This window comes from Macrotis lagotis, chromosome 8 (assembly GCF_037893015.1).
Source record: "Macrotis lagotis isolate mMagLag1 chromosome 8, bilby.v1.9.chrom.fasta, whole genome shotgun sequence".
Lineage (NCBI taxonomy): Eukaryota > Metazoa > Chordata > Mammalia > Peramelemorphia > Peramelidae > Macrotis > Macrotis lagotis.
The window spans coordinates 48332715-48360010 of record NC_133665.1 but is presented as its reverse complement, the minus strand read 5'-3'; the positions used below and the strand labels follow the sequence as shown (position 1 = coordinate 48360010).

The 27296-nt window shown below is 42.4% G+C and overlaps 1 protein-coding gene across 4 annotated transcripts in view; it reads left to right on the top strand.

The window, feature by feature from the left end:
- The window catches only part of GLIS2 (GLIS family zinc finger 2), a 52186-nt gene that overhangs the window by 4215 nt on the left and 20675 nt on the right, over positions 1 to 27296 (top strand). Inside the window, exon 1 of one of the 4 annotated variants that reach the window (XM_074196846.1) lies at positions 311 to 26585. The exons of the other annotated variants lie outside the window; for them this stretch is intronic. Coding sequence (XP_074052947.1) covers positions 26557 to 26585 — 29 coding nt within the window. The 5' untranslated portion in view covers positions 311 to 26556. Of the gene's footprint in view, positions 1 to 310; positions 26586 to 27296 lie in introns of those variants that run through there. 4 annotated transcript variants of the gene reach the window in all.

The following is a 27296-nucleotide window of genomic DNA, read 5'->3' as shown; positions in this document are numbered from 1 at the left end:
CCAAGGAAATGGGGGCAGAACTTGGGACTGACAATCATAAGGCATATGAGCCTCAGAACGGTTTCAGGGCCCCTAACGCTGGTGTTGGGAATTGACTTGGTTTCTGAATGAGTGGGGGTCTGCTCTCAGGGATGAGATTCCCCAAGGGTGTGCCCTGCCATTAAAGGAGCTCTCCCCCAAGGTCCCTGGCCTCTAATTTGGCATCTTTCCCAGCAGTATAAGCAGGTGTCTGGGGCCTCCTCCCCTCAGGGGGCAGAGCTCCAGGCAGCAGGGGGGGGTGGAATGGGGGGGGGAGAAGGAAAGAGAGGAGAAAAAGGAGGGTGAAAACTGCCCTTTCCTGCATTGCTCTCTCTGTACATATTGAAAGGAATGTCTCTTCTTTTCCATCAGTGAGGCAGTGTGGTCCAGGGGTGCCCTGGACAGACCACCCGACTCAGGGAAGGAAACCTGGGTTCAAGTCCCAGCTTGACATAAGACTATAATTGGAAAGAAAACTTGCATTCCTTGCCTCAGTGTGGTTGGGGGAAGGGGATGAGATGTGTGTGTGGGGGGGTGTAAGGCTTTCATAAAATGTAAAGCACTATAGAAATAGGAGTTACTATTATCCTTTCACTGAAATGACCCACTTTGGGGATAGAGGTAGGAGGCAGGAGTGACTGGGACATGTCCCTGTGCAGAGGCTTTGGCCTCTAAGGAGGGAATAATGACAGTAAGCCCAAGTTAGGAAGCAGTCTTCTGGGTCACTGTCCTTTATGATGTCCCACCAGCTCTGCCTTGATTCTTCCTGTGTAAGTCAGCCTATGCCTCCTGACCCTTGCTCCCTGGTAAATAGAGTTCTGTCTTTGCCCTGTTCCCTCTCTCCCATAGCCATTTGGTTAGAAACAAAGTCATATGGTTGATTCTACCGTTATTCTGTTCCTATGCAGTATCTTTCATTTGTCCCCTCCTCTCTATTCCAATTGTCACCACCCATGAACAGGCCCTTATTAGTTCCTGACTGTTGCAATAACCTCTTAATAGGTCTCCAGCTGACACTTTCTTATCCCTTTCTAATCTATTCCCTATATAGCTGCCAGATGAAATCAATTGGGCCCACATCTATAAAGCACCTACTGTGGTTAAAACACTTGTGCTAGGGAACAAATACACAGACAATTTATGATGTTCCATCTCCTGTTTCTGGGTGTTTTCATAGACTGTTTCCAAGGCCTGGAATATACTCCCTCATCATTCTGGTTTGTTGGAATCCCTAGTTTCCTTCCTAGTTCTCCCCTTTCCACCCACCAATAATTTTGTTTATATATTTTTGTATATATTTTATATGTGTATGTTTCTCCTGTGATCGAATGTAAATTCTTTTGAGTTTATGGAATATTTCATTTTGTCTTTGAAATCCTAACTCTTGGGCCAACTAGGAGGCGAAGTGGATAGATCACTGGCCCTGGAGTCAGGAGGACCTGTGTTCAAATCCAGCCTCAGACACTTAATAATTACTTAGCTGTGTGACCTTGGGCAAGTCATTTAACCCCATTGCCTTGCAAAAAACAAAGGAATCTGGACCTGGTGCATAGTAGGTATTTCATAAATATAAATATCTATCTCAATAATTGATAACTACAATAAACTATTCAATTTAATAAATAATAAGCTCTGAAGAGATAACAAAATTTCTACCTGACATGATCTCTGGAAGTTAGGTCTGGACTTAAGATAGAAGGACCTGAGTTCAAATTTAAACTCATACATTTATTAGCTGAATGACTGGACAAAGGACTGTCTGCCTCAGTTTCTTCATCTGTAAAATGAGAATTATAGTACCTTCCTCCCAGGGTTGTCATAAAGCCTTCAGATTCCCCTCATTTCTTAGAGTACAAATCATGAGAGATGAGGGGAAAGTCCTTACAGGAAAATCTGAAGGTTTTATGAAGAAGGTGGCATTGTAGTTGGGCTTTGAAGAATGTGTAGATGAAGAAGGAGGATCCTCAGAAATAGGGACTATCTTGTAAGGAAGGGAGATCTGAAAGCATGTGTTCTGCCTGTGGATGACAATGCCATCTAGTTTGTCTGAAGCATGAAGTGACATATCTGCATTAAGGCTGTTATATTAGGCAGGGGATTTTGTCGCAGAAGGGGAACCTTGAATACTAGGATAAGAAATCTGAATTTTACTTAGTAGGCACTTGGGCAAATTTTGACCATTTTTGAGAAGAGGAAGGACATGGTAGAGTGGTATGGGGAAAGTGTAAAGTTGTTTCCCATATATAAATCTGATCATGAATCTTCACTCAAAGTCTCCCGAAGCACACAGAAGAAAGTTTTAATTCCTTCACCTGCCATTCAAGGCATTCTACAGTTTATAGGCATTCTCCTTTTCTGCTTTTATCTCACACTCCCCCCCCCTTCCAGGTACTCAGCTGGATAACCTCCTGGCTTCAGTGTATTCCTGACTGTCCCTATCCATCAATTAAAACTCAGTCCAAACCCTATTTCCTCCAAGAAGCTTCTTTTTTATTCCCACCAGTTGGTATTGACTTTTTCTTCTTGGATCTCAAATCACTTTGATGATCTGCTTAGAATATAGTCTTTCATTTTAGAGTTGTTTTTTGTCTTGTCTTTCCAGTAGTTTGTAAGCTTCATGAGGATATGGATCATGTCTTCGATTAAATATGTATTTCCTCCAGCACCTAACTCTGTTTCATCAATAGCCAATAATAAATATTGATTGACTTCAGTACAATGTTAAAGCCTTAGGGTGGCTCAGAGGTCATCATATCTTTCCCTAGAGGGAAGTATATACATGTCTCCCCAGTTAGATGATATTGTCTTTTCTTTTTTTTAATTAAAGATTTTTCAAGGCAATGGGGTTAAGTGGCTTGCCCAAGGCCACACAGCTAGGTAATTATTAAGTGTCTGAGACGGGATTTGAACCCAGGTATTCCTGACTCCAGGGCTGGTGCTTTATCCACTGCACCTAGCTGCCCTCTAGATGTTACTTTTTTGAGGACAGGGATAGTTTTCTTCTTCTTTGTATCCTCTTTGCTTAATAAATGTTTGTTCTTTGTTTTGAATCATATATTCCCTATTTTGAGTCTGAGGCAAAAAGGGCAATTAAAAATCTTTCTGGGTATGCTTGTCATGAAAGGGGTTTTTAGCTTGAGGCTCATAGATCTGAGTTGCCACAGTCTTTTGAGAAAGCAAGACAAAGATGATTATCCTGTCTGTTTGACAGATGGGGAAACTGAGGCCAACAGAGGTGTACAAGGCCAAACAATGGCCTTGTACATTCTTGTGGCATTCTGCTGACTACAGGCCCCGGATTCTTTCCACAGCCTTTCTCATCAGGCAGTGAAGGGAGTTGAAGGGAGTGTTGGTGTCTGGATTGTGGCATCTCAGGAGAGACCCAAATCCCTTAAAAGGTCACTGAGGGGTTTTGAGCTTCACCTTCCTTTTCTGAGACTTTTGCCTGCCCCACCCTGATTGTGTTTTTTTTTTTTTCTGGGGATTTAGGGAAGAAAAGAAAAAAGGTAAAGTGGAGAGGGTTGAGTCTTTTTTTTACTAATCAGGTCTCCCCAGAGATATGTAGAGACAGGAAAGAGGTTGAGTGACAGAGAGACCAAAAATGAGAATGTTGATTAATAAATTCTTAAAACTAGTAAAACAAGATGCTTTATCACTATCCATACCTGTATAGGGCTTTTTGACCCCCCACAACAGGTCCCTGAGGGAAGCAGTTTTGGATTTTTTTTCTTTTTAAGCCAAAGGAAAGAAAAATTGAGAACTGGAACTGAGACCCCGGATCTATTATCTTGTTCCAGTTGCTTTCCAAGTTTGTGCTCTGCAAAATCCTGAACAGTCCAACTACTTCATCTTAGGAGAAAATAGAGACCCAAAGAGTGGGAAGTGATTTGTCCAGGTACCCATATCCTACTGGAATGAGATGAAAGATTTTGGACTCACGTCCAGATCTCCTTTCCTTAGCCATATGAGTAATTTCTTCATCAATGCAGGGATGTTGGTAAGAAAGGCCTTCTTGAGGTCCCTTTGTATGAGAATGGGCTGTTAGCTGGCCTTCTTTGAGGCCCTTAACCCTAAGAGATCTTTACTGCCCCAAATCTTTGGCATCTGGGACTCAGGTTTGGCCCTTTCCCCAGCGCCTTCTGCCTATTCCTCAGAAAAACCAGGTCTGGCTGTTAAGTCCTCTCCCCAAACAAGAGAGCTAGCTATCTCAGGGGACTTGAGGACTAGTGTCCTTACTAGATCATGTCCTTCCTTCATGGGACCTGTGAGAAGTATTCAGATTCAGGGATTTCCCTTCCCAAAGGAGACAAACTCTGCATCTCTCATTGCCTTTGCTTTGCCCTGCCTGAATAAGCGCCTCAGAACCCAGGGGAAAAGGAAGGGATGGGAGAGACTGAGGAGTCCCTGGTTGGATCTCAGTTGCAGGTCCCCTTGCCTGGCAGCCTGGCTGATGAATCCCCTGGTGTGTTCCAAAGGTCCAATTGTGTTCTAGGGTGTGTGACAGACCCTTCTATTCGTTTACTCCCTTAACTGGGCTCCACTTTGTGCTGACTGACTTGGCCTGGGGTTCTTCTCTCAGGTGGTCCCAGAGTCCTTAATGAGGAGAGAAGAATGGGAGGAGCAGTAGCCATAGGCCCAGTTGGAGCCTGGGAGAGAGGAAAACTCTTGAGGGTAGGAAGAAAATAAGTGTGATGCTGGCCTGGACTATTCAGGTTGCCAAAGCCAGGAACTGCTCAGAATCTGTTTTCTTCTGCTCCACTGGATATCCTGGGGAGCTCCATTCACCTCTTAGTCTGGAGGACTGAGAAATTCAGGAGTAACTGGAAATGGGGTGTCTGGCCCTCAGCCCCACACTAAACTAGATTTGGAATACAAGGACCTAATATAGACCTGAGGGTAGGGGTCCTTGGGATAGTCTGTGTAGAATCCATGTTGGCGTTAGGGATAGATAGAGTGACCAAGATACCTGAGTCTCTTCTCAGAGCTCCTCACATAAGATGTAGGGGCTAGTGGATCAGCATTAGTCTACTTTACCACTTACTATCTATCTGGCCATTGGCATGTCCCTGTCTCTCTGAGCCTCAGTTTCCTAAGCTATAAAATGAGAGGGTATAAACTCTGATCCCAGCTCTAAATCCTGTGATTCTAATTATATGATGCTATGCTCCCAGCTTCTTGCTGGGGGCAAGTGGGGGAAGGGGGCTTTGTTGGGGTACATGCAAAGCTGTGGTCACTGGCAGAAGAAAACTGAGAATATCCAGGGGGCACAGATTGGTAAACAGGGCCACTTCTTTTTGTTAATTTTGATGGAAGGTGGTGACCACTACAAGAGAAAAGGGAAACGGGATGGGTGTGTGTGTGTGTGTGTGTGTGTGTGAGTGAGTGAGTGTGATGCAGTTGGACAGATGGCTGGACAGCTGGGTGGAGGGGTGGAGACAGACATATAGACCCCACCCCCCTTCCACCCTCCTTTTCCATGTGCCAGGACTGACAAAGGACCCTGATATACCCTTCCCCCCACCAGCCCCTCAACCCTTGACATTTCTGCCCCAGACACCCTGGGGGGTGGGGAGTTGAAGCCTGGAAGGGGGAGGAAGAGAAGAATGAGGGGAGATCTGAGTGTAGAAGTGGACTCAGTGGGGGCCCCTCAGGAAATGGCTGCTCAGCCGAGGCTCCCCCATTCCCTGTGACCCCTCCTGCCAGACTAGCCCCTCCCCTAAGGCTTCTCAGGACAGGCTTGACATGGAGATAGCCGGTCCCCAGGGACCGTTGGCCGGAAGGAGTATATCCTGAGAAATCTTTCTCCTCTCTTCTCCTCCTTCCCCTGACTCCCCCCCTCACTTCCCCACATGCAGACACCTGGTTGGCTTTCCATGTGGCTGAGTGGTTAGGGAACCAGCAACAGACCTCAGGACTACAGCTTGCATCTCCCTTTGTCTGAGGGCTACAGATGCCTGCCTGGGTCATTCTATCCAAAGGAACAAGACTGACTTTTCCCAGCTCTCAGAGGCTAGGGAAACTCCCTTTGCCTTCCCTGTTAGAAGCAACAGTCCCACAGGATAACTAGCTGCTAAGACCCCCACCTTTCCTAGTGGGGGACATGTCACTGCTGGCTGTATAGATTGCTCAGGAACTATGGTGCAAGATACTGAGGATAATGGGACTTAGAATTTGAAGACTGCTGACTTAAAATCTTAAATCCATCCATAATTAGGGGAGTGGGGAGGAGATTTAGGAAAGTCACTTTGCTCTTACTTTTTTTTCTTCTTCTGTAAAAGGGAAATAAGCCTATTTTGTGCTACCAACCTCCCAAGAGTTGTGAGGTTCAAATGAGATTTTTTTTTTTGAAACTGTCAGCACTGATGCAGACAAAATTACTGTGGTTCATAACAAGAAGGTCCTAGAGAAATGTGAATAATCAGGTACTCAGGTATAGTACTAAGATCTTGTACGCTGTACAAATACTCAAAATTTGGCTAGAAGGTAGTAATAGCAGGCAGCATTTATGTAGTGTTTTAAGGTTTGCAAAGGCCTTAGGAATATTGTCTCATTTGTTCCTCACACAAGAAACCTGGGCAGTAGGTACTGTTATTATTCTATTTTCCACATAGGTAAACTGAGGTAGAGAGTGGTTGAAGTGATTTGACCAGGGTTACTCAGCTAGTAAATGTTTGAGGTCAGATCTGAACTCTGGTCTTTCTGACTCCAGGGCTAGCACTGCTTTATCTACCATGCCACTATCTATTTGTAGATAATAGATAATTTGGAACTATAATATTCCTGAGTATCTGATGTCTGTGTGAGTGGAATAAAGGAGAAGGAGATTATTTCCCCTTTTCTAGCCTCTGGATGCTCAGGAAGACTTGGCAACTCATTGGACATTGGGGGAGAATGGGATGAGGGAAAGGGAAGAGTTGAGGTTAAGGAGGTTAAGCTTGTGAGACTGGGTGATTAAAAGAGGGAGGTGTGGGACCTTCCCTGCCTTTGAGGAGGTCCTGGTCTGGGCCAGGAACCTACCAAGTCCACGGCCACACAAAACTCAGACACACCCTGGATGTGAATGAATCACAATAGATACCCCTTTTAAATGGGAGTCAAGTTCTGAAAGCAAAACTACCTGAGGTCCCCATTTTACTACTTGCCTGTGTTTGCAGGGCTGAACAAGGTAGTTTTTCCTCAGGAAGAGGTACAAGGGGCAGGATATTAACAAATACAGCGCTGACCAATTTGGATGCTGCTTTTTATATCCAGACAGTGTTCCTGCCTTGAATCTTCTGGGAACAGGAGGCCAGAGAGAGGAGGGGAGTGTCAGGGGAGGGAAGGGAATGAGAAGAGGTCTGAAAAAGTGATGGGAGGGGGGCCCAGAGAAGGGGGCTAGTTTCAGGGCCAGAGGCAAGGCAGAGAGTCCAGAGTTCACGCCTGGTACTGCTGCTTCTCTTTCCCCCTCCCTCCTCCCCCCTTGCACTGCTCTGTGGCTGGGTGCCTCAGGCCCTGGAGAGGGAGAATGGGAGGGGAGCTGGGCTCCATGCCCAGCCACCCCTGCTGAGCAGCTCTGCTTGGGCTCCTGTCTAGGAGGAGGGGGCTGTTGTGGTGAAGTGGAAAGAGCAAAAGGGCTTCTTGTCAGAAGACCTGGTGTTTAGTTCCAGTCCTGCCACTTAGTAGCAGTGTGATCTGGGACAAGTCCTAAGGTATGCTAAAAGGGGCACCCCTTAGTTCCATCTGTAAAATGGGTATGAGAAGCTGCTCAGAATCCCAGGCTCATTGACAGAGTCCAAATTCAGAATCAGCTTCTCTGGACTCCAAATCCAGTGATCTGTTGTTTACTAGGAAGATTTAGAACTTGAGTTGGAAAGGATAACCTCTTTATTTTTCAGATGAGGAAACTGAGGCCAGAAATATTCCCAAGGTAGTAAGTCTCAAAGATGGGATTTGAATCTCTATCTTTTGACTACTGTACCTCCTGCCAACTGTAGGGGAATGGATAGATCTGCAAACCTTGAAATCATAAAGACCTGAGATCAAGTCTTTCCTCTGACATATACTGACTGCTTTGTGACCCTGAGCAAGTCATTTATCCTTTCAATGTTTCAAGCTATTCTCAAGGATTATAAATGACAGAGAACTGACTTGTCTGCATGGGTGAAGAGACTTTGCATGCGGGGGGAGTTCCACCCAAGTTCAGACTAAAACCAAAATTGATAAAAGTAAAAAAAAAAAATCGAACAACCTAAATCAGTTTTTTAAATTAAATATTTTAAATGAATATTTTCACCTTCTTTCTTTCTTCCCCTATTGAAAAAAAACAAAAGAAACCAAACACCCATTACAAACATGTATAGTTAAGCAAAATAAATTTCCACATGGACCATGTTTACCAAAATGATAATCTCAGTTTGTAATCTGACCCTATCACTAATCTGTCAGAAAGTGGGCAACCTTTTCCATCTTGAATCTTTGGGATCATCAGTGATGATTGTTAAGATCAGACTTCCTAAGTCCTTCAGAGTTGATTGGCTTTTATGATAGTGATTGAATAAATTGTTCTTCTGGTTCTGGTCACTTCACCTGCATCAGTTTGTTGTACAAGTCTTCCCAGGTCTCTCTGAAACTATCTCATTTGGTTTTTGTTGAATACTAGTCTAGATTATGGGGTAGGGACAAAGAGGGAACAACACTTTTGAAAGTTAGTATTGTGTAAACATCAAGATTTTTATGGGAGCAGAGAACAATTAGAAGAACATTGACTATTATAGCTTGAAAGGAAGAGGTTATAATACAATGTTGGAGCTGGAAAGATTCAAAAGACAGAATCATCAGATCATGGGTTTAGAACCACAAAGGATCTTTCAGGTCCTCTTAGTCCAGCCTCCTTTAGATAGAGATCCAGAAAGGTTAAATTACTTCCCCAAGGTCATAAGGTAGTAAGTGGCAGAATCAGGATTCAAACTCAAATCATTTGACTCTAAATCCAGCAGTTGTTTGTACTAGGGTGATAGAAAGAATCTTAGAATATCAGAATTGGAAAGGATATTTGAGCTGGAAATGGCTTTAGAACATAAAGCATTGAATGTTAATACCAGAAAAGATCTTAGAGATGCTTTATCTTATCCTTTGATTGTACAAACAGAGAAACTGAATCCTAGAGAAATGACTTGACTTTCAACTCAAAGTCACACTGCTAGTTGGGAGAGCTAGGAGTTGGGAGAATCACAGCTACTACTGGAAGCCCTAGAAGATTAGGAAGAAAGAACTAAATGAGATAAGATGTGTAAATCCACTTAACACTTCATAAATCGTAGTTTCCTTGTTTCTTCCTTTAATCTGTAGGTTGAGTCTAGTTCCTACTCAGCTAGAAATTTTCCCCATTTGCCCTTATCTCTCTCTCTAGATCTCTCTGTAGAGAGCAGAACTTAAGAAATTAAGTAGAATTTAAAGAACTAATGCAACCAAGAAGATGAACCCAAAGCTGGTGGTGGGCAGCCAGAGGCCTTCCTGGGATCTCATGATCATTCCTGGGGAAGTTGGGTTTTCAGAAACAGAATATCCCAAGTCACTGCCACAGGGGAGCTAAATTTAGATTTCAGGAGATGGGTGATGGACACAGTTTGTATGATAAGTTCAGCCCTGGACAGGGGTACAGAGAACTTCCATTGTGTATAGAGCCCTTGCTAGGCAGGCACCTTACCTCACCTGTGGCCACCACCTAGTTCACTTCACCAGCTCTCGGGGAAACCATTGTAATAGTCTTTAACTACACTACATTTTCAGTCTCTCCTTTGTCTACCTTTCCTCATAGAGACTATGAAAAGTTTCCTAATGAACAGTTCCTATGATCTTACTTTCTTGTTTGCCTATTAACATATACAAAGTGCTTTGCAAACTTTAAAGCACAATGTAAATTCTTCTCTCCTCCTTCTTCCTTTTTTCCTTCTTCCATTTCTTCTTTCTTCCTTTCTTTCTTCCTCCTTTTCCTTCCTTTCTTTCCTCCCTCCTCCCTTCCTTCTTCTTTCATTCCTCCTTTCTTCTCTTTCTTCCTATTGCCTATAGGATAAAATGTACATATTATAAACTGGTTCTCCAGACCCCTTGCACTTTGGTTCTTTGGTTTTAACTGATTTGGTTTTAATCTTTCCATTCTTTTCTCCTACCATCCCCTTCACACCTTCTGCATTCTGAGGATATTAGAGTCTTCATCATCTTCCCATCTCATCTTACCCACTTTTGCATCAGTGCTCTTTGTAATGGCCATGCTCTTTACCTGAGATGATGAGCATTCTCTCTCTGTCTCTCTCTCTCTCTCCCCCCATCCCCTCTCACTTTTCCCATAGTTCTCTCCCTTCTAGACCCAATTATCTGCTACTCTTTCCATGAAAGTTTTCCTGATCTCCGAATTTGAAGTAATGCCTCACTCCCTATTTATTTATCCTTTTTTTTTTTTTTGGTTTGGTCTTTCTAAAATCCAGCTTCTTTACACACACACACACACACACACACACACACACATTTCCCCGATTACATGTAAAAACAATTATTAACATTTGTCTTTTAAAATTTTGAGTTCCAACTTCACTCCCTGCTCTCTACCCTCACATTGAGAAGGCAAACAAATTCAACAGTTTCTAAAATACTAGACACATGACTGTCTCCCTATTACTCTCTTAATCTCTCACTTTCCTGGAAAGACCATAGGATTTCTTCAATAAAGGGGACTAACTTTCAATGAGGAAACTTCTCTTACCAATGCAAATTGGGACCTGCTATGCAATTTAACTATAGAGTGTTGCCTAAGATGGGGAGGGTAAGTAATTTTACCAATTTTTCATAGCCAATGTGAATCCAACGTGGTAGTGTTTGAATCTAGATCTTCCTAACTGAGGTCAGCTCTTTACCCACTATGCTAAACTACCTTACCTTATGGTCTATCTCTTTAATTTCTAGTTTCTTGAAAGAATCAAGTTTGGAGTAGTGTAAAGAATATGGGACTTGGGAGTTAGATTAAAATCCAGCCTTGATCCCTAACTAGCTATATGACCTTGGGCAAGTTATTTAACTTCTCTGAACTTCAGTTTTCATGTCTATAAAATACAGATAATCATACCCCTAAGTACCTACCTCCCAGAGTAGTTGTGAAGATCAAATGAGGTAGTATTGAAGAAGTGTTTTGCAAAATTCAAAATACTATATTTGTCAGCTCTGTTTTCTAATCTGTAGTCCTTTAAACACTAGTGTAGTGCTTAATAAATATTTGTTAATTGAAGAATTGAATTGATTCTTTCTCCTTGTAGAGCCATGGATGCCTATCGTCCATCCATAAACACAATGATAGTGAGGATAAAAATAATAATAGTAACTGGCATGCATAGAGTATTTTGTGGTTTATAAAGTTCTTTCTTTGCATTATCTCATTTGATTCTTTTAGCATCTCTGAGGCAAGTACTGCAGATATTATCATTCCCATTTTTCATCTGAAAAAAAAAAAGAGACCCAGAGAGAGAGAGTAGGAGGTTTTGTCAGTATGACTAATTTAGTCATGGGCAGAACTAAGATTTGAGCCATCCCTTGAGTCTCAGTCCATTGCTCTTTACATCTATACCAAGCAACCACCAGGAAGCTTCAAGAACTCTTAGAAAGCAACCTACAGTTGACATTAGCCATGAGAGAATTTGGGCCTGATTTCTTTGAAGAGGGGGTTAACCTGGGAAGATCTCCTGGAGGATGTATTGGCAAATGGTCCTGATCATAAACTAGAGCTTTCTATTTCTGGGAGGGTCCCTGGGTATAAGCCAAACCAAGATGTAGGGAGCATGAAAGTTGCTATGGGAGGAGGGTTGGACTGGAGAGAGTTGATGTGGATTACTGAGAAAGGGAGTTTAGGGATGGGCAAATGAATTTGACCCAGAATTCTAGCAACCAGAGCAGAGTGGGTTGGAAATGAGGATAGAGGGCTGAGGGAAGACTAGCTAGTGCTTGTAAAGTAATACAAGCATGAGTAATGGTAGTCTGGCAAGGGTGGCAGAGACATGGGAGTGAGGAGGAGATGATCTTGGAATCAGAAATGTATGACTAGAAAAGCCTTGAGAAGTCAATTAGTTCAACCTCTCCCTCGTTTTATGAATGAGAAAAGTGGGGCCCAGAGAGTGAAATTACTTGCTCATCAGTAGTAAATATCAGAGGTGAGTTTTGAACTCATGTCCTTTGACTCCAGATTCTGTTCTTTCCATTGAACTAAGCTTCAGTTGATAGTCTGGATACAATAAATAACACTACTAAGAATTGTCATTATTCAGTTGTTTTGGTCTCATCTGATTCTTTGTGACTCCATTTGGGGTTTTCTTGACAAAGATCCAATTCATTTTATAGTTCAGGAATTTACAATTTAGGGTTAAGTGACTTGCCCAGGGTCATACAAGCTATTAAGTATATTGGGGTCAGATTTGAACTCAGGAAGATGAATCTTCAGACTTGAGGCCCAGCACTCTATCCACCATGCTATCTAGCTACTCCAGTGTTAAGAGTAGGAACTCTCATTTCTCTTATGCTTTGTGATTTGGACAGAACTTTATTCATAACACCCTATGAAGTGTTATGAATACAAACATACTTCATATTATATAGATGAAAAAATGGAAGACCCGTTTGGATGCTGACAACTCAAAACTTACTGCCTTTGCCTCAACTGAGACTCATATTCTTAAATCTTGAGCTTTTTCCACCATGCGTAAAAGAAGCAAATCTCTTCAGTTCCCTAGGCCTCCATTTTATTTTTTTCTGTAAAGTGAAGAAAATTAGATTTTTTTCATTTCTTCTTTGTAGGGGAAGAGAGATCCAATGCTCAAAGTCTGCTGCCTTGGTGATAATATGAGGTATGAACCACTGTTCAGCTGGACTTTGCAGTTCCAATTAAGGGCTACAGAATCATAGATTTGAAGCTGGAAAAAGTCATGACTAAGGGCCGATCCCTTATTTCCCAGATAGGTAGACTTTGACAGAAAAGTTATATATGTCTCTAGGGTCCCAAAGGTCTGACCATGTTCTTCTTTTGCCTGAGAATCTTCAGTAACTCCTAATTGCCTTTAAAATAAGATACAGACTCTCCTGTTGGGCATTTAAAGCCCTCCACAATATTTCCAGACTGAATACATATCACCCCATATGATGCAGGATCGGCATTCTAGCCAAAACTAACCTATGCTTTTCCCCATGTTCAGTGTTCCAAAATGTCACCACAGGCCTGGAATGCTCTCCCTCCATACCTCTGTCCTGTTTGGTTTCAAGATTCAGCTGAAATATCACCTTCCTCAAGAGGTCTTTTCTGACTCCTGGAATTATCTGTGCCCCCTACTCAATCACTGAACAACACTGAAACAACAGGGATATATGCTTTCAGGGATAAAGAAGCTCTTTGAGGGCAAGTACAATATCATTTTTGTACTCATATCCAGAATACTAAGCACATAGATGCTTAATAAATGTTGATTGATGTAAGCAAGTGAGGATTAGACAGCTGACCCACACTGCCTCAGGGAGAAAGAGGAATCCAAGAATCTTGCTCATTCTCTGTAGAAGGAAGTGATGGTAGGAAGGAAGGGTTGCCAAGGTGCCAGAGTTGGAACAGAACATCACCAGCTTGGGCAGCATAGCCAGGTTTGGATAAGGACTGTGCAATGGTAAGGGTAGGGCAAGTTTCTTCCTTTAACAGTAAAATCACAACTCTTTGAAGTTTTGAGGGAAGCTGGAGAAGGATTCTTCTTCCTCTCCTTTAAGAAAATCTTTATTTAAATCTTAGCTCTGTCACTCAAATACTATACTTGTGACCTTGAAAAGTCACTTCACTTTTCCTTAGTGTCCTCATCTGAAAAATGGGCACAAAAATACTTGTTAATTGGGACAGCTAGATGACCACTGCAGTGAATAGAGCATCAGCAGCATCAGCCCTGGAGCCAGGAGGACCTGAATTCAAATTGGGCTTCAGACACTTAATAATTACCTGTGACCTTGGGCGTCACTTAACCTTATTGCCTTAAATAAAAAAAAATTTTAAAAAACTTGTTAATTGTTATGAAAAGAGCATTTTGTAAACTGTATCATCCCATAGATAGGAGAACTGTTCTTACTAGGAGCTAGAGCAGAAGTTGGGAGAGGGTTGGGGTTTGAGATGGGTCTCAAGGCATTAAAAGCATACAGATTGTAAGGGGGAAGGGGAGCTCTCCCCAGAGCTTCAGAACCTTGAGAATTCTTAGGACAGAAAGCTCTACCTCAAGCTGGAAATTCAAGTCTAGCCAGCTAATTTTTTTCTTTTGATAAGTTTTAAGGATGCTATTTTTAAAAATGTTATGTTTCTTCCCAGTGACAAGTGACTTTCTCCCCATATCACCCCCAGAACCCTTCCTTGCAACAAATAGTCAAGCAGAATAAATCCTTATTTAAAAATAAGGGAATCAAGCCCAATCTCAGACTTTTGGATCTCAGGACCTCTGAATACTTCAAAATTTTTGAGGAACTTTTCCTTAACCAAGAGCTTTTCTTTATGTGGGTTATAACTGTTGATGTTTACCATATTGGAATGAAAATTTCTTAGTGTTATTATAAAAGTAGTTTTGATCTCTTAAACTCCCAGAAATGGTGTCAAGGAATCTCTGGGGGAGCCATACCATACTTTGAGATCCTCTAGACTAGTTAGCTTCTAGACTGTATAACTCTAAAAATCTCTGATGCTATGATACTATATTTGAAAATGTAAGCCTCTTTCTGCACCTCTAGCCCTCCACCTCTCTGTTCAGACATCAGAGACTTGTTTCACCATCATAACTGGTCACTACTTTGATCAATTCTAAAGTCCTTCATGTTGTAGATATGTGTTCCCCTGGTTCTGCTTATTTCACTCTATATCAGTTTGTTTCTTCCCATTTCTCTGAATTCTTCATCTTCTATTCCTGATGGTGTGATGATATTCCATTATATTCAGTAAATTTTTTTGTATAGGAAATTTAAAAAAATTATTTAAGACTTAAGTGGCTTGCCCAAGGTCACACACAGAGCTAAGCAATTATTAAGTCTGAGGCCTGATTTGAACTCAGGTCCCCCTGACTCCAGAGCTGGTGCTTTATCCACTTCACCACCTAGCTGCCCCTAAATATTTTTTAAATGTGTAGATGACTTAGTTAATGGAGCACCGGCTCTGGAGTCAGGAGGAACTGAGTTCAAATTTGGCCTTAGACTTGACCCTTCCTAGCTGTGTGACCTTTGGCATGTCACTTAAATCTTGTTTGTCTTGCATCCAGGGATTCTCTAGATTCATGTCTGGCTACTGTATCCAGTTAGCTCTGGAGGAAAAAGTGAAACTGGTAAGGTAGTAGCATCCCCCTCTCTCAAATCAAATTCCCTTGCTTGTCTTGGCATCACTCTTCTGAAGATAAGAACTGAAGAAAAACAACAATTAAATATCTATTGTGGTGCTTAGTGCTGAGGATGATCCCTGCCCTCAAGGAGTTTACCACCTGCCACTAAAAAAGGTGGTGAATATGGGGGAGAGGAAAGTACTGAGTTAGAAGGATGCTGAAGTCCCAAATTCTGGCAGGTGGTTAATGAAATGGCTGGCTTCAGTACTTTCTTTAAATGGAGATTTTAGAAGGAGATACTGATATTTTTTCAACCATTTCCTATTTGGTGAGCACCCATTTTCCTTCTGGCTCTTTGTTACCACAAAAAACACTGCTATAGATATTTTTTTGTATATTGGAGACTTTTCCCTTCTCCCTCCTATGACTTTGCCCTTCTTGGGGTAGATGCATAATATGTATATATTGCTGGGTCAAAGCCACCTTATTGAATTTCCTTAGGATAGATATTTGTGGTGCTCACATTTCTATCATACTTGAAAGTTTTTGAAACACTTCTCCCAGTAGTCCTGTGAGGCAGGTTGAAAGAATTATCTTCATTTTATAGATGAGGACACTGAGCCTCAAAGAGAAGAGGGCCTGGCAAGGCCATAAAGGTAGTAAATGTCAGCCCTAATCCTTGTGATTTCAAAACTAATATTTTTTTATGAGGTTTAAGACTGCCCTCAGGAAGTTTGTAGTCAAATTGGGGAAAATTCTAGAGCATATTATTAAAGGGAGGAATTAGGGACATATAGAAAAAGAAGTTGATTATCATTAAAACCCAGCATGAGTAGAAGGTAAATTCCCTGAATGCCATTGATTTACTGATACAGAATAGTTATTGTCAGATTGATCATATTTCATTTTTTTTTGCAAGGCAGTGGGGTTAAGTGATTTGCTCAAGGTCACACAGCTAAGTAATTATTAATTGTCTGAGGTTGCATTTGAACTTGGGTCCTCCTAGACTCCAAGGCCAGTGCTCTATTCACTGTCCTACCTAAGCTGCCCCTCACAGTTCAGTTTTCAACAAGATTACTAATAGACTGGTAGGTAAAGATGCTGGTGTTGACATGACCTAGCATACTTGGTTTTCAGTAAGGTATTTGACACAAAGCCTCTCATATTTCTAAGGAGAAAATAGAAAGCTATAGAGTAGAAGATAGTAAATAAATTTCGGTGGATTTGCCACTAGTTAAAGGACTGGACTCAAAGAATGGTGGTTATTGTATTGAGATAAATCTAGAGGGATGTGTTTTATTAAAATGGCATGGGTACTGTCTAGGGTCCTTTTCCATCCATCACATTTTTTCATTGTCATAGATCATGCATATCAAATTTGGATGATGCAAGCTGGGAAATAATAGTGTATATACTTTAGATAATATGATTGGAATCCAGATATCTCAGCAAGCTAGGACAATGGGATGAACCTATCTAATAAGAAATTTAATAGGGACAAATATTTAAGTTAAAACAAAATTCACTGTACAAGTTGGGGACTGTGGGTAGACAATTAATTGTATATGTAAAAAAGATCTGGGACCCTTAGTGGATTGCAATCTCAAAAGGGTTGGCAACTGGGTGGTACAGTGGATAGAGAGAGCACTAGCTCTGGAGTCAGGAGGATCTGAGTTCAAATGTGCCCTGAGATACTTTGACACTTACTAGCTGTGTGCCCCTGGGCAAGCCACTTTAACCCTGATAATCTTCCCTGCAGAAACATCTCCAGCCTAAGTAGAAAGTGAAGCTGTTGACTTAGCATAGCGCTCCCCCACTCAAATCCAGCTCACTGCTCATCATAGCATCACCTCCCTGTTATGGTCTTCTTTGAGAACAAGGACAAACATAAAATTCAAAGAGTTAATAGTATAATGTAAGTACTCATGTGATCTTAGGCTACATTAATAGGAGCAGAGAGTTTAAAACAAAGATGGGGGTTGGCTAGGTGGCATAGTGGATAAAGCACTGGCCTTGGAGTCAGGAGTACCTGGGTTCAAATCTGGTCTCAGACACTTAATTACCTAGCTGTGTGGCCTTGGGCAAGCCACTTAACTCCTTTTGCCTTGCAAAAACCTCAAAACAAAACAAAACAAAGATGAGGATTTAATTATTATTCTACTTTGTTCTTTTGTTTGATGTCCAGTGCTGGGCACCATATTTCAAGAGGGACATTGACATGCCTCAACACACTCATGGGAGGGCAACCAGGACTCCAAGGGGACTGACAGTACTAGGACTGTTTAAAGGAACTGGGATTGTTCTTCATTCTTGAAGACCAATGACATCATGAGGATGAAGTGTTTAGCCTGAAGAAGACTAATGACATGGTAGCTGCCTTCAAGTATTTGGAGGACTATCATCATCATTATTACTGGAATTTATAAAGGACTTTTAGGGTTTGCAAAGTGGCCTTTACAATAACTTTGAGATAGAAGCTATTTCAGTCATATCTGACTTTTCATGACCCCCATTTGGGATTTTCTTGACAGGAATACTAGAGTGGTTTGTCATTTCCTCCTCTAGCTCATTTAACAGATGAGGAAATGAGGCAAATAGAGTTAAGTGACTGGTCCAGGGTCATACATCTAATAAATGTCTGATGTCAGATTTGAACTCAAAACCACAAATTTTCTGACTCCAGGCCAGGCCCAGCACTCAATCCGCTGTGCCACTAAATTGTCAATTAGGGGCTATTATTATTAGCCCTTTTGTGAGGAAATTGAGGCCAAGAAAGGTTAATTGACTTGCTCAGGGTAACAGTATGTATTGGAGAATGTGAATTTTAGCTTCTTGTCATGTACTGGAGGAATTAGATGTATTCAATCTTATCCCAGAGGATAGAACTAGCAGCAATAGGCAACACTAGAACAAGAAAGATTTCAATATAGTATATTAAAAATAGTCTCATTTTATAGCAAGATTGATAGGTGATGAAAATGACTAATTTGTAAACATGTTTAACACAAATGTGTATATACAATATTAACCTGGCTAAGTTAGGGAGGGGGTGGGAAGGGAAGTTGGAAGGAAATTATGTAACTGAAAAATATGCATATGGATGAATGTTGAAAAACTTTCACAACATGTATATGGGAAAAAATCAATTAAAAAAAGATTGATAGGTGATTGGCAATGCTTATGCTTCCTTGGTTTAAAAAGCTAAAGGAAGGGTCTTCCAGCGTATCAGGAAGGTTTCCTGGAAAGGATTTACTGGAAGATTTGGACAAGAGATGAAAAGATATTCATGGAGTCACAGATTGATTGGAATGTTAAGAAAAGTTTCCTGATATAATTAGAGTGAACTCCAGTAGCACAGAGTTTTCTTCACTAGAAGTACTGTAGCAGAGAATGGTTGACCATTTTGATGGGATGTTGAAGATAGAATTCTTGTTCAGGTAACTATTGAAGGCTCTCCTGGCTTCATTTAAGTGTATATAGAAATAAATATAAACTTATCCAGGGAACCAGGGAACAATTAAAGACATCTCGATAATTACTCACAAGATGTCAGTGATTAATAGTGCCACTGGAGGCCAGGTTGGGTGAGAAGTCATTTTATTATAGGCTAGAATACTCAATGAAGGCTTCCTAGAGGGAGAGTGACTTTTAAGAGGACAAAGATGGACCAGAGTATACCTCATAAACATCTATCTGTTTTGCATCTGACAGTATAGACTCCTACCTCTATTGAAAACAGAGAAGTGTGTTTCTTTATCAGGTTTCCATTGCACTTGATCTGATTTCCATTTCTTACCAGTTTCATTTGCATAAAATGGTTTGTCTTCTTTGTTCTCTTGATTCTCTTAACTTCTTTCTGTATCATTTCATCCCAGCCTTCTCCTAATGAGTATATTTAGTCAATAATTTTTTTTAGGTTTTTTGCAAGGCAAATGGAGTTAAGTGGCTTGCCCAAGGCCACACAGCTAGGTAATTATTAAGTGTCTGAGACTGGATTAGAATCCAGGTACTCCTGACTCCAGGGCCGGTGCTTTATCCACTGCACCACCTAGCCACCTCTAGTCAATAAATTTTTGACAGTCTCTACAAAATGCTTTGGTTTTGCCTTGCCTGGAAGATGTGATGAGGTTGCTGCTCTTTTTCCTTTCTTTTTTTTTTTAACTTATTTTTATTTTTCCAAATACATGTGATGACAATTTTCCAACATTCATCTACTTGCAAATGTATATTTTTAAATTACAAAATTTCTGTTCACCCTCCCTTCCCATCCCCCCCCTCCCCTCAGCAGCAAATAGGTTAATATTGTACCTATTCTGGTCAGCTAGATAGAACACTGGCCCTGGGAGTCAGGAGAACCTGAGAGCAAATCCAGCCTCAGATGCTAAATAATTATTTAGCTGTGTGACCTTGGGCAAGTCACTTAATCCCATTGCCTTGCCAAAAAAAAACTATTTACACATTTGAGTTAAACATGTTTACAGACTGATCATTTTCAAAGAAATACATAAGAGATATTTTTTAAAAAGTGAATGCAGTATTCATTAGATTCTGGAATTTTTTTGTTTTGTTTTTCTCCCCCAGGATGGGGATAGCATTGTCCATAGCCAGTCTAATAGGGTTGTCCTAACTGTATTTTTCCCTTTCAAGATCTCCTGAGTAATTAACAGAGAATGGGAGAGTTAGAGGTGCCAAGCTCCCAAGTAAGGAACTAGGAGAGGCGACAAGGTATTACCTCCAATGGGAAGGGAGAGAGAAAGGAAGGGAAGGAAGGAAGAAAAGATGGAAATAAGTATTTGTTAAGGGCCTTCTTTGGTTCAGATGAATATTATCTTATTGATCCACACATCAATCCTGGGATATCTCCCAGGTAAGCAGTTTACTTCCTTATTTTTTTAAATTTTTTTTTAGGTTTTTGCAAGGCAAATGGGGTTAAGTGGCTTGCCCAAGGCCACACAGCTAGGTAATAATTAAGTGTCTGAGACCAGATTTGAACCCAGGTACTCCTGACTCCAAGGCCAGTGCTTTATCCACTACGCCACCTAGCCGCCCTAGTTCCTTATTAATAAAAATAGCCTAGCACATATATTAGTCCCATTTTATAGCAGAGGAAACTTAGGCATACAGAGGTTAAGTGACTTGCCCAAAGAGGGTTTGGAGGTAGCCCTCAAGTCCAGAACTATTAGAGCAGGACCTCCAAGTGGCATACTCCTTGAGCTCAATGTGACATGTTTCTTCCCTGAGCTCCCATTAGTCTCTGGTACCTTCCTACAGGCTCTAGGTTTTCCAAACACTGCAGGCTATAAAAAGAAGCATGACAGGAACCACAGGACTTGGGTTCAAAGGCTACAAACTATAATTGTGCGATCTTGCACAAGTCACTTAATTTTTCCAGACTTCAGATTTCCCTTCTGTGAAATAGACAGTTGGACCAGACATTCTCTAAAGTTCCTTCCAGTTCTAGTATTTTGTTCTCTGACCTAAAGTCCAGTCCAGCTTTGACATTCTTTTTAAGGCTTTGAGACATTAACTATTTTTGTGTTAATTGTCTTTGGCCATTTTTAAATGCAGAAGATAAAATAATAGGATTATAAAGAAAACAATTATTTTGAAATAAGGGTTATCAAATGTTTCTGGGCCCTAGATTATGAACTCCAGTTAAGACTTTTTTTTTTTTTTTTTTTTAGTTTTTGCAAGGCAGTGGGGTTAAGTGGCTTGCCCAAGGCCACCAGGCTAGGTAATTATTAAGTGTCTGAGGTCAGATTTGAACTCAGGTACTCCTGACGCCAAGGCCAGTGCTCTATCCACTGCGCCACCTAGCTGCCCCCAGTTAAGACTTTTTTAAAGCTCTTTATTTTAAAGTTACAAGATTCTGAGTTCTAAGGTGACTTCAGTTGTAACATTTAATGATTCCATAAGAGTCTGACTTTTTTAGTAGGGAATAAGGACTGATGACTGAAGGACGGGGGAAATGTGTAGTGATGCCCATTCCAAAGTTAATATGTCTTAAAACAGGTGTATCCCTGGAAGATGTATGATGTGTAAGGGTATGTGTGTGTATATCTCCGCATGTATTTATTCTTTTGTACATGTGTATATGTGTTTTGGTATGAACATAGAGGTGTATTTACTTGCTTTTGTGTTCTAAAAGAAAGCATTGCCCGCTCCCCTCCCCCAGCCTGGGGCCTTCCTCTTGGCTGCACCCCCTTGGAATAGTGACCAGGAATGACAGAGCCTGGTCCAGGGCAGTCCTCCCATTCTTGTGTCTGTCTCCCCAGCACCCCCAGCTTCTCCATCTGCCTCTCTGGCTGGCTCACTGTGGTGTTTGTCCCTGGGGCCAGGGGTGTGCCCATCTGTCTGGTTCCTGTGGGGCCAGGAGGGCCTAGGGGCCTCTCAGCGGGGGTTGGCTCCCCCTCCTGTCCCCTTACCCCAGGTTCCTGCTATTCCTGGCTGGGCTCCGGGCTCTCCTCCCAGCTGCAGCTGCTCTGCACAGACAGCTAGGGGCCTGGCGGGCTCCCCTCTGGCAGGGGCCCAGGTGAAACACTCGGAGGAGCTAGCTGAGCCCCTGCCTGTGGCCAGGCGGCCTGGCCTCCCTCCCCTCCTCTTCCTCCACCCCCTTCCCTCCCCAAGCAGAGGAAAATACCAGACATAGTTGTGCAAAGGTGGCTGGGGGGGAGGGCAGAATGGGGGGGGGAAGAGGAGGCCCAGCCAGGAACAGAGCCTGAGAGGGCCCATGCTAGTTAGGCCTGCCTTCTTGCCAAGAAATCCTTGCTCAGCCACAGGGGCCTGGCCTCCCAGGGGGCCTGTGGTCAACCTCCCTGAGGACATGGCCTGGTGAATCCTGTACTGGTTTCTCTTGAGAGAATTTGGGGAAGAGCTTGGAGAGAGCTTGGGGCCCTGCAAATTGAGAACAATGGGACTCACCAGCCCCAGGGTCCTTTAACTACCCCCCACCTCCCCTCCCCCACCTTAGCAGAAAGAACTAGGCCTGTGGGCCTGGTCTTCTGTCAAGACAAAGAACTGATGACTGGACACCAGTAGGGGGTACAGCCATCAATACTCCATCTCCCCTCAGCATTGAGCCAGAAGAGGCAGGCTTTTTGCTGTAGCAGGAGGGGGTCAAGTTAGATATTGGAAAGAGCTTCTTGTGAGTAAGGGTTATTTAAGCCCTAAAATGGGTTAGTGGGGGGGGGTGAGGAATCCTCCTATTTTGGGAATCTTTTGCAGGAAATGAGACTCCCTTCGGTCCCAAGATGGTCCCTCAGGCTGACTGGGGTTGGGGAGGGAAGTAGGCCACCTTTCAAGTTCCTTTGAGTCTTCCCTCCTGTAAGGAAAGGATGGAGGAAAGAGAAAGAGGAACAAGCTGTGGGCCTGAGATCTGGGAGATGGGAGGAGGGGGTCCTGAGCCATCAGAAGAACTGTGGAATGCCTAGGAGATTCTCCACCCCTGATTGTTAAGAACTTTCATTTTTGGAATCAGACTTAAGCCTCCCAGTCACTTTTCAGTGGCTAGTAGTCAAAGGAAATGATAGAATAGTGGAAAGAGCCCTGATCTGAGCATCTGGAGACTTGGGTTCTAATCCCAGCACTGCATTTTCCTTTCTATTTTGGGGCACCAGTTGCAACATCATGATGGATTCCTTCCAACTCTGACATCCTCAGTGCCAGGTGTCTCTCAAAAAGGCAGAGATAACCATGCTGGCTTTATGAGACCCTTTTGTTGAATGAATTGTGGAGCCAGTATTTGATGCTGAAGCAGATAAAGAAGAATGACCTATAATAATAATTATGTTTGTCCTTCATTCTCAAAGAAGACCACTGTAACATGGAGGTGATGCCTTGACAAGAATGTGAATTGGATTTGAGTGAGGGTGTTCTGTGCTAAGTCACCAGCCTCACTTTCTCCTTCAGAGCCATCTGGGTCTAATGGCCAGATATGAATCAGGGTGACTGGAGATGGCCCTAGATGCCAGGTAATCAGGGTTAAGTGACATGTCCAAGGTCACACAGCTAATACATGTCAGAGACTGGATTTTAACTCCCATCCTCCGATTCCAAAGCAGTACTGTATCCACTGCTGCATCTAGCTGCCTCCAGAGCCAGTACTGGTGGTGGTTTCCCAGAACCAGGTTGAGCTGGAAGTGGGAACCTCTTTATAGTTTGTGTTTGTGTGTGTGTGTGTGTGTGTGTGTGTGTGTGTGTGTGTGTGTGTGTGTCTGTGTGTAAAGGGGAACTTTCAAAACAAGAATTCTTGATCTGGGATGAACTGGAAAAAAAAAGGTGCTTCCCCCCCAATATTTGTATTTCAACACAATTAATTTCCTTTTTAAGCCCATTTGTTTTATTTTTATGCATCTAAAAACATAATTCTAAGGATGGGTCCATAGGCTTCACTCAATTGCCAAGGGGGGGTGGTGGTCCATGAAACAAAAAAGTTAAGAAACTTTGATTTAAAGGGATGCCACAGCCCAAACTTTGACTTTGCTTTTCTAAATATTCCCCCCCCCCAGGGTATCACCATACACATGCTTTATTATATAGTACATAGAAATCTCCCACATTGATACACATGGATATAATGTATCCATATAGAGATACAGTAGCCTTGAACACACAGGAGCAATGCAACACACATTTCACTCCTATGCAGGAGACACTGCAATATGATACTAAGTATTTCTGTCTAGTCTGACCCTCTAGGGCTGAGCCTTGCCTGCCTCTTGGGAGCATTTGGTGAAGGGATTCCCTCCCCAGAACAAGTTGGTCTAGTCAGGGTCCTGGGAACTGGGAAGTAGGAGGAGGAGATGGGGACTGGTCCAAGCCCTGGAGAGAGACTTCCTTCTTGGATCAGCCCTGGGACAGGTCCAAGGGCTAGATCAGGCCAGGAGATGGGAATGGAAGTGACTCAACTTTCTGAACCTCAGGCACCCACAAATGTTCATTACCCCCAATGTGAGGAGGGGTTCAGTCAAGCTCCCCTAGGTGAGAAATAGGAAATTAAAAGTGGTTTCTGGCTAGGTCCTGTTGGGGAGAGAGGAGGAGGATGTAGGTTGGGCTGAGGTCACCTTATTGGGGTTGTTTATAGGGAAAGGAGGAGCAGAGAGAGAAAAAGCTGCTCCAGGTCTCATAGCAAAATAGCAAAGGCACCAATGTAGGCTCTAGAAGAATCTAGGGACTCTGACTTGGGCCCCTACTGAGAGCATGTTTAGGATTCAGAGTTGCAGGGGATTTAACCTAACCTGGTGCAGGATCATTAGCTGTATAGAGCAGAAAGAACTCTGGGGCTTATCTCTAGTTCAGCCCCCTCATTTTGCAGGTAAGGAAACTTTGACCTAGGAAAGCTAAATGTTCTGTCCCAAGATATTATTTAGCACATAATAGGCACCTAATACAGTCTTATTAATTAAGGAATGACTAGAATGGGATTTCAATTCAGATCCTGATTCCAAGTTCAGAACTTTCCTTAGGCTACCACATTGCTACTCCCATCTCATTTTACAAGTGAGGAAACCAGGATCCTTTGATTAATCAACTTGTCAGAGGTCATGTTGTAAATTAGGGACAAAATAGAGATGGAAGATCTGGGTTAGTAGCAAGCCTGGGGTTAGATGATGGGGGGGGGGGGGCAGAGGTAGAATCCCAGTGATAACCAGAGAATTTACATATTGATGGATTTCTGGCTGTTAAGGGTCACTTTGGGTTATCCTGGTTTAGTTTGAGTACTGTATTCCTCTTTAATTAGCCAACATTGAAATATAGGAGGGTAGCTTAGAAGCTTGGCACCCTGCCTTTGAACACACATTTAAGAGAACTTGAAAAAATGGGCACTTGGATTATATTTAATCCTAGAGTGGAAAGTACTTGGAGACCTTATAATATTGTCAGAGCCCAAAAAGGACCTGAGAATATTGACCTTACAATGTCAAAGATAGGATTTAGAGCATAAAATAAATGTTGAAACTAGAATCTGAGAGAGTCCTATCTCTTCTTCCCATTTGATTTGGATGTTTCATTTAAATTTCATTTATTTAAATGAAAAAATGCCTACATTGTTCATGTTCAGAAATCTGCATCTCATTCTGAGTTTTGAATCTGTCACCTCTATTTGGAGGTGGGTAACATATTCACGAGTCGTCTGGAATCATGTTTAGATAGTGCATTGAGCAAGTCAAGGTTTTCAAACCAGATTGTCTTTCCTCTTGTTTTTGTAATCGTGTAAATTATTTTTCTTGTTCCCCCTCGCCTCACTCCCTATCAGTTGTACAATTCTTCCCAGGTTTCTCTGAACCCAAGAATAAGAATTCCATTGCGCTCATATGCCATAACTTGTTTAGCCAGTCCCCATTCTATAGACCTCCCCTTAGTTTCTTCTTCTTTGCCACTATACAAAGAGTCATTAAAAAGTATTTTTGTAAATATGGGCCCTTTTCACCTTCTTTGATCTCTTTAGGACATGGAATGAAAAGTGGGAGCACAAGGTCAAAGGGTAAAGGTCACTTTAGGGACCTTTTGGGAATGACTCCAAATTGCTTTCCAGAATGACAGGACTACTTCACAGCTCCACCAACAGCACATTAATGTGACTTTTCCTTCAGCCCCTACCCTTTTATTTTACAGATTGAGGAAACCCAGACAGTGAGGAGGTCACTTGCCTAGGTCAAAAAGTAATGAATCTGGGGGACTAAGGCCAGTGAAGATTGTCCTGGACCTTCATCTCCTATTCTAGATGTCAGGAGAAGAAGTCTGCCATGGCTTAGGCAACACACTAGCCTGGAGTGTAACCTTCCTTTCCAGATGAAATGTTACCTCAGTTGATAAATTTGGGCTAGGATTGGAATGCTCCTATTACTAACAAAATATTTCAAGGATCTGGCATTGTCTTTTGTGTGTGTGCTTTCTTTTTCCAGAATGGATAGTGACTTGTCAGTGATTTCCTTGGGATGGTCTTTAGGATGACACCCAAAAAATTCATCATTCTGAGGACTACCTATGCTGAGCCTCCGTTAGCTAGGCTGGTCCGTGGATGACAGAGATTCCCTGACCTTTCCAGCTTGGTAGAAAGAGCTAACACTTGTTGTCTACTAGCAGAGTCTTGGAGAATCTGGAATCACCACCTATGATGAGCCAGAAGATAATAGGGGACCAGAACTTTAATTTCACTGGGATATAGAGATGTCCCAGTGAGGAAACCCCCTCTTTACCAATGCAGATCAGCACCTGTCTTAGATGGAGGTGAGAATAACAGAAGAGGCTAAATAGTATTTTGCTCAAAGTCACAGCCTCAGCTATCTATTCAAGGATCTTTTCTCCAAGCTTTCATTAAGAATATGCTGAGTATAAGGCATTGTGGTAACTGAGGAAATAAAGACTAAAAAACACAATAGCTCCTTACCTCAAGAAGTTTACTTTCTACTTGGGTGGGTAAGGGATAAAGCATATACACAGGTAAGCAAATACAAATTGATCTGAGTGGGCTTAGGATCTCACGTAGGAGATGGCTCCTGAATTGGCCTTGAAGTCAGGCGATCCACTACTGTCCCTGGAGGACCAGGATGCTGAAAGATTCAGCCAGCTATCATAGGAGAGACAGGATTTCATGCATTTTCAACATTCTGTTGGGGAATAAATTTTAAGGGAGAGGAGTGCATGAAGGACAGCCTCTTTCTGTTATAGATTAGGAAACTGAGGTACAGAGAAGATTAGGACCCAGCCAGGGCCACACAGTAAGGCAGGAGCAGGGCTGGCCCTGACCCATGGAAGACTTCTCTTTCCGATCTGGGGGCTAGAAGAGTAAACCCAGTTCTTTTCTTTCCCTCCTCTCCCTCCCTTCTCTTCTTCCTGCCCTGCGGGCTCTATCTTGGGCTGGTCCAGCCTAGTGGGGTGGAGTCCTTGGCTCTGCCTGGGCCTCTCAGCCCAGAGTAGGGATTGGAGTCGGTTCCCAGG